The following is an 8,406-nucleotide window of genomic DNA, read 5'->3' as shown; positions in this document are numbered from 1 at the left end:
ATATGTTGTGGGGTTGTTAACCAATGTCATAAAACAACATGTGTACTACTGTTTCGTGAGAAACTATTTGTTCTGTAAGCCTTCACCTGAAGTACAATGAAAAAAAAAATTGTATTTGGGCTAATTGCATACATTCTAATTGTAAAAAGCTTTGATCTAAATGATAACATTTTCAGGGCAAATAAGATGAGAGTCATCAACTCAACTACTGATGTAACAGTAAAGTGCTGTCTATTATGTTTGTTTTGATTGTGCTGTATGTTCATTTTTTTGTTTTTTTACTTATGGTTTTGGTGTAAATTGGATAGAATAAACATATGGAACATGTAGAATAACGCATTGACTTCATGATAGGATCCAAAAATATTCTGTCAAATTATTTGGATTATTTCTACAAATGATCAGATGTCATAAATGACAAGGTGCTTTTGCAGGAATTTACCTGAAGTTGTTTTTAAAAAGTTCTCACAAATTATTATCTCAACATAAATAAGGTATCTTGTTTTCTTAAGAAAAGCAATGGACAGTTTACATCACCCAGTGTGATATAAGACCTAAGCATAACATATGGGTGCATGCTACCATTTATTATTCTCTTTTTGACAATCTAAATTATCTTTGGAGTATTACTCTGAATGATAAATCAAGTGATTTAAAAGTGGAACTCAAAACTGGAAAATTGAAGTTGTAAATGCTTTTATCTTAAGTAGATGATATCGACGTAACTTGAATAGTAAGTGCTCTAGCTTCGAACTGAGTTTATGACAATGGGCTCTTCAGGGAGTGACATTAGGCTAATATAATATGCAGGGCTAGGAACTGAGGTTAAGTATGAATTGTTACATGCACAGACTTTCATGAGAGCCCAACTCAGCATATATGTAAATTGTTTTTTCCATAGTTCTTTCTGACAAACAGTGTAATACATTCAACTGTCATTGAATAATTTTCAGTTTCCTTTGGAGAAAGAAAGACTAATAGATTTTTTAAGAATTATTGTTTTGTATAACACTATTTTGCCTTATTCCCTGGGGCATGGCATTTTTAAAGAAAATATATTTATTCAAAATTTCTTTTTTTAATTTAATAGAGAAATGATTCTTGCCGTTACAGCGTGGAATATTCTTTTTTCTCCGGTATTGGCTAGGGGCATGCAAATGCTAGAATCTCTGGTTTTGAGGAAGGTGGATTTGTTTGTTTGTTTTCCCTATTCTTTTTGATAAAGGAGGTAGGGAAAGGGCTTGCCATGGGATTAACTTGTCACCATGCTTTTCCTTTTGAAATTCATGCTTTTCACTGGCCGTTAAAAACAGCACAGTGATAATTCTCATTCCCATTCCTATTCCATAGGACTGAATGGAAAAGCAAACTCCTACATGTCTGTTTCACGTTCATAAAACAGGCAAATCTGAAATGGAAACAGAAGGAGACTTTTATGTTTAATCGTTTCCATTTCTGCTAGTTCTGTTCTAAAATGGACCTGTACGTGCCATTTATTTTTAAATACCTCATCGTTTTCGATACATCATCGTTTTCGTAAGTATGTAAAACCCAGGAAAACAACAAGACTTGTTGGATCTGTTTATATCTTCTAGGTTGGGCGAATTGAAGATTTTCTATACCAATTAGAGGACAGTTTTCTAAAAACTAAAAAACTGAGAACGGCTCGAAGGCAAAAAACGAAAATGAAGCGGCTTCAAACCACACAGCAAAGCTAGCCACTGGGGAAGAGGTGCCACCTCCAAGATGTCCCAGAGAGAGGCAATGGAGTCTACCCAGACAGAATGACAGCCAGATAACAAAGGCTGATCATCAAATGAATGAGGTGGCTCTTCCTCCTCCCTCCCCTACTCATTGTCAGCAAAGAGGTTCTATACTTCAAGTCTCAGCTGGCAGCAATAAAATGTTCTCAGCAAGTTTGTCTTTACTCTTACTCAAATTTGTCTTGTTTAACAGCTTATAAATTAACCATTGCTGCCTCTTGCACCCGCCTTGTTCTTTCAAAATTGACTAAGGTATTCCAGATCTACGTAGCCAAATATGCTCATAGTACACTTGCATATTCATGCATAGTCAGTGAGAGTTATTCACACTCCATATACAGATACGGAAGACAATACAAATATAAATTAAAAATTATAAGACTGCTTATATACCATCTCACATCCTTATAGAGATAATCATATGTGTGTGGATGATATCATCAATTAAACAAAAAAAAACAAACCCGTTGCCATGGAGTCAATTCCGACTCATAGCAACCCTATAGGACAGAGCAGAACTGCCCCATAGGGTTTCCAAGGAGTGGCTGGTGGATTCAGACTGCTGACCTGCTGGTTAGCAGCTGAGCTCTTAACCACTGCGCCACCAGGGCTCCATCATCAGTTAAGTTTTCTCATTAAAATCTCGATTCTTTCTTCTGAGTCCTTTACTTTTTATTTCCCCTGCCCCCTAAATGACTCAACATAAAACACATAGTTGAGAAGACAGTTGAGTCAATAAATGTCATGGATTGAATTATGTCCCCCCAAAAATGTGTGTATCAATTTGGCTGGGCCATAATTCCCAGTATTGTGTGATTTTCCTATATGTTGTAAATCCTGCCTCTATGATGTTAATGAGGGACGATGGGCTGCAGTTGCGTTAGTGAGGCAGGACTCAATCTACAAGATATTGTGTCCTGAGGCAATCTCTTGAGATAGAAAAGAGAGAAGTGAGCAGAGAGACATGGGGACCACATACCATCAAGAAACCAGTGCCAGGAGCAGAGCATGTCCTTTGGACCCGGGGTCCCTGTGCAGAGAAGCTCCTAGTCCTGGGGAACATTCATGAGAGAGAAAGCCTTTCCCTGGAGCTGACACCCTGAATTTGGAATTTTAGCCTACTTGACTGTGAATAATAAATTTCTCTTTGTTAAAGCCATCCACTTGTGGTATTTCTGTTACAGCAGCACTAGCTGCCTAAGACAATAACTATCACTCAAGACCTCAACTGACACCAGCACGCAAGTTTCAGGAGAGAATGAGAGGGAGGACTCCAGATACAGAGTAAATTAAACAAGAAAACATAATTAATAGTAAAAATAATAAAAATAATAAGATCACAGAGCACATTGATAACAAACAATATGAAAAGGAGAAAAGAGAGTAAGACAGTTACTGGTGAATTTTTTATTATACAATGCAGTTATAAAGGAATCAATTATTAATTTAGTCTTACATGTGTGTCAGATTTGCATAGTCATAATAATGCAAGATATAAATATATTTACAAACTTTGAAATAAAATGGCCGGTGATTTTGGTTACCCTAGGGACCATTTGGGGGCCCTGGTAGTTCAGTGGTAGAATTTTCACCTTCCATGAGGAAGACCCAGGTTTGATTCCTAGCCAATGCACCTCATGCGCAGCCACCACCCATCTGTCAGCTGAGGCTTTCGTGTTGCTATGATGCTAAATAAGTTTCAACAGTTTCCAGACTAAGACGAAACAAGGAAGGCCAATTAAAACCCTATGGATCACAACAGTCCAGTTCACAACGGATCATGGGGAGGATGCAGGATCAGGCAGCATTTTGCTCCATTATGCCTGGGGTCGCTGTCAAGGGCCAACTGGACAGCAGCTAACAACACAACAACAAGGGACCGTTGGCTTAATTCTTATCTTTATTAATTAGTCCCCTATTTTCTACCCCACCCCATCCAGAGAATATTATCAGTTGTTATCATGGTTGTAATCAGTTAAAGACAGTGGAATTTAAGAAACTCTTTCTTTAATCTCTAAACCCACACCACACAGCATCTCAGTTCTGTTCTTGTGAATAATAGAAAATGGTTTGTTTCTTTCTGTGTACACTTGAGTCTAACCAAATTTGTGAGACTTAGCCTCCCATCTGACCACTCTGCTGTTACCACTCTCACCATCGTCTAGGAATTGCCTGTTATTAAAAAAATCCTTGAATTATTTCTAGGAAACAAAGCTTATCAGCTTTGAATTTTAACTTCATTGGTAATTTTCAAACAAAGCTTTTTTTCTCAAAAAGAATTTTTATGTTCTGCAAGGAATTAATTCTTTAAGAAAAAAAAAAAAGGGAAGGACTGTTAGCACTCCCCATTTGTTTACTCAGCAATTTTCTGAAAGCCCTGTTGACTCAACAGCTATTCAATTGCTTTATCTTTGTTCTTTGAAAATTAAAGTTGTCTCATTCCACAGTAACTAAAGGTTATATTTTAATATGATAAAATTAAAATTATTAGATGTGGTTTCACTATTTGATCATATTTGATCATATCCCCCAAAATTTTACACCAAAGATCCATCGGTTATTTTAGCTAGGTTTGGGTAGGGCAAGAAGGGCAGTTATAGTTGGTCTTAGGAAGGATGATATAGAATGAAAATCCAAAAACTTTCAAAAGAATTTCTTTTTCAGGAAAAAAAAAGAGTTTATCAACATTCATAGCTCTCCAACTACCTATCAGATCTTCAGAATTCTTACTAGAAGCAATAGCACTGTCCATAGTAATGAATTTTGCTCGAGGCTTCAACATTAATGTCTACAGCCTTAAATAGCAATAATGCAGCATAATTTACTGCTCCTGGCCTCCCTTCCCTTCTTTATTATTAAAATATCTGCAGGAAGGATTTATAAAACAATATGGCAATTGTTGTTGATGCTGTTAGGTACCATCTAGTCGGTTCAGACTCATAGCGACCCTATGTACTACAGAATGAAACACTGCCCGGTCCTGCGCCATCCTCACAATCGTTGTTGTGCTTGAGCCCATCGTTGCAGCCACTGTGTCAATCCATCTTGTTGAGGGTCCTCCTCTTTTATGCTGACCCTCTACTTTACCAAGCATGGTGTCCTTCTCCAGGTACTCATCCCTCCTGATAACATGTCCAAAGTATGTGAGACATAGTCTCGCCATTTTTGCTTCTAGGCAGCATTCTGGTTCTACTTCTTCCAAGACAGATTTGTTCGCTCTTCTGGCAGTCCATGATATATTCAATATTCTTCTCCAACACCGCAACTCGAAGTTATCAATTGTTCGGTCTTCCTTATTCATTGCCCAGCATTCGCATGCATATGAGGTGATGGAAAACACCATGGCTTGGGCCAAGCCCACTTTAGTCTTTAAGGTGACATCTTTGCTTTTCAACACTTTAAAGAGGTCTTTTACAGCAGATTTGCCCAATGCAATGCATCTTTTGATTTCTTGACTGCTGTTTCCATGGGTGTTGATTGTGGATCCAAGTAAAATGAAATCCTTGACAACTTCAATCTTTTCTCTGTTTATCATGATATTGCTTATTGATCCAGTTGTGAGGATTTTTGTTTTCTTTATGTTGAAGTGTAATCCATACTGAAGGCTGTGGTCTTTGATCTTCATCAGTAAGTGCTTCAAGTCCTCTTCACTTTCAGCAAGCAAGGTTGTGTCATCTGCATAACACAGGTTGTTAGTGAGTTTTCCTCTAATCCTGATGCCCTGTTCTTCTTCATAGAGTCCAGCTTCTCAGATTATTTGTTCAGCATACAGATTGAATAATTATGGTGAAAGGATACAACCCTGACGCGTGTTTCCTGACTTTAAACCACGCAGTATACCCTTGTTCTGTTTGAACTATTGCCTCTTGATCTTTGTACAAGTTCCTCATGAGCACAATCAAATGTTCTGGAATTCTCATTCTTTGCAATGTTGTTCATAATTTGTTATGATCCACGCAGTTGAATGCCTTTGCATAGTCAATAAAACACAGGTAAACATCTTCCTGGTACTCTCTGCTTTCAGCCAGGATCCATCTGACATCAGCAATGATATCCCTAGTTCCACATCTTCTTATGAATCTGGCTTGAGTTTCTGGAAGCACCCTGTGAATATACTGCTGCAGCCGCTTTTGAATGATCTTCAGCAAAATTTTACTTGTGTGTGATATTAATGACATTGTTCTATAATTTCCGTATTCAGTTGGATTGCCTTTCTTGGGAATTGGCATAAATATGGATCTCTTCCAGTTGGTTGGGCAGGTAGCTGTCTTCCAAATTTCTTGACATAGACAAGTGAGCACTTTCAGTGCTGCATCCATTTGTTGAAACATCTCAATTGATATTCTGTCAATTCCTGGAACATTGTTTTTCTCCAATGCCTTCAGTGCAGTTTGGACTTCTTCCTTCAGTACCATTGGTTCCTAATCATATGCCACCTCCTGAAATGGCTGAACGTCGACCAGTTCTTTTTGGTATAGTGACTCTGTGTATTCCTTCCATTTTCTCTTCATGCTTCCTACGTCATTTAATATCTTCCTAGTAGAATCCTTCACTATTGCAACTTGAGGCTTGAATTTTCTCTTCAGTTCTTTCAGCTTGAGAAATGCCGAGTGTGTTCTTCCCTTTTGGTTTTCTATCTCCAGCTATTTGCACATGTCATTATAATACTTCGTCTTCTTGAGTCGCCCTTTGAAATCTTCTTTTCAGTTCTTCTACTTCATCATTTCTTCCTTTTGCTTTAGCTACTCGATGTTCACGAGCAAGTTTCAGAGTCTCTTCTGATATCCATTTTGGGCTTTTCTTCCTTTCCTGTCTTTTTAATGACCTTTTGCTTTCTTCATGTATGATGCCCTTGATGTCATTCCACAACTTGTCTGGTCTTTAGTCATTAGAATTCGATGCATCAAATCTATTCTTAAGATGGTCTCTAAATTCAGGTGGGATATTCTCAAGGTCATGCTTTGGCTCTCGTGGACTTGTTCTAATTTTCTGCAGTTTCAACTTGAACTTGCATATGAGCAATTGCTGGTCTGTTTCGCAATCATCCCCTGGTCTTGTTCTTACTGATGATATTGAGATTTTCCATCATCTCTTTCCACAGATGCAGTCAGTTTGATTCCTGTGTATTCCATCTGCCGAGGTCCACCTATATAGTTGCTGTTTATGCTGGTGAAAAAAAGGTATTTGCAAAGAAGAAGTCATTGGTCTTGCAAAATTCTACCACGTGATCTCCGGTGACATTTCTATCACCAAGGCCATATTTTCCAACTACTGATCCTTCTTGTTTGTTTCCAACTTTTGCATTCCAATCAATTATCAATGCATCCCAATTGCATGTTTGATCAATTTCAGACTGCAGAAGTTGGTAAAAATCTTCAGTTTCTTTATCTTTGGCCTTAGTGGTTGATGCATAAATTTGAATAACAGCAGTAGTAAAAACAAAATTAATTAATACTAGAGAAATCGAAGTCTATAAAGTATTTTCAGAATGCTTATTTCATTTCAGCTTCACAAGAACTTCATCATGTATGAATTATCTCCATTTTACAATGGAGGACACCAAGGCCTAAAGAGATTAATACCTTTCTTGCCTCCAAAGACTTGTTCTGTCTCTGCTTGTTACTTGGTCCATGGACCAGCAGCGTCATCATCAACATCACCCGTGATTTTGTGAGAAATGCAGAATTTAAAGCTTCACCCCTGATCTACTGAATCAGAATCTGCATTTTCACAAGATCCCTGAGTGATTTACATGCCCATTAAAGTTTGAGAAGTTCTCCTTTACCACATTGGAATATATTTTCCTGTCAGCTCAGTGTGAACCTGACACAGGGACAGATAATATAGTCACTGTTATGTCTGGTCCAAAAGAGTGCCTCCTAATATGATCATTCCTGCAGAGGTTTATGAGCCAAAAAATAAAAATAAACTAGAAGTCCACCTGAATGTGTTGCCCTAGAAATTGTGCAGAGTTATTAGAATTGTTAAGACTGAGAATTCAGCGATGACATACATGCTCCTTCTCTGCCATTTTCTTGAAGATATATGGGATTTTATTCTATAACATTTCAAACACATTACATGCAAACTAAAAAAGCAAGACATCTTGGCACAACAGAAAAAGTGATACACAGTGGATAGATCAGATCCGTATTCAAAATGCTTCAATAATCTGGGCTTTGTTTGTCCTCCACTGCTCGATATGTCCATGCATCGTGTGTTGATGCATGTAGATGGGGGCACCTCACAAAACCTGGATGGGAGAGCAGAGCCATGTGGTTCCGTACTGCTGGGGGCAACCTGTCTCTCAAATTATTTAAACAGATTCTTCCCAACTTGTCTACATTAGGGTGATAAATTCTGTCTATAAAATGTGTTTGGAAGTTATTGATATAGGTTCACAAATACTAATTACCGCAATACTGTAGCTAAAACACCAGAAAATTTGACAAAACCAGTGACTATAAACACTGGCAGTAACGAAAACAACGGCGCGTGCATGAAGTGCATGCAGACGAAACCACGTGATTCAAAGTGTTATTGTGATTGGGTAATAATGACAGCTCTGACCACAGCACAGTAGAAGGTTCAAAAAGTAAATTATCATAGAGTTTTAGCCTTGTAGCTATATTGATACAAGTAA

The 8,406-nt window shown here is 37.8% G+C and overlaps 1 protein-coding gene across 1 annotated transcript in view; it reads left to right on the top strand.

The window, feature by feature from the left end:
• SPATA16 (spermatogenesis associated 16) overlaps nt 1-1,718 on the top strand; it is a 284,660-nt gene extending 282,942 nt beyond the window's left edge. The window contains exon 10 of the mRNA XM_004383491.1: nt 1,596-1,718. Within this exon, the coding sequence (XP_004383548.1) occupies nt 1,596-1,718 (123 nt within the window). The remainder of the gene's footprint in view (nt 1-1,595) is intronic.
• Nucleotides 1,719-8,406: the final 6,688 nt, after the last annotated feature.

Source organism: Trichechus manatus, unplaced genomic scaffold (assembly GCF_000243295.1).
Source record: "Trichechus manatus latirostris isolate Lorelei unplaced genomic scaffold, TriManLat1.0 scaffold00110, whole genome shotgun sequence".
Classification (NCBI taxonomy): domain Eukaryota; kingdom Metazoa; phylum Chordata; class Mammalia; order Sirenia; family Trichechidae; genus Trichechus; species Trichechus manatus.
The sequence above is the reverse complement of the archived record's forward strand: the minus strand, read 5'-3'. Positions and strand labels throughout refer to the sequence as shown.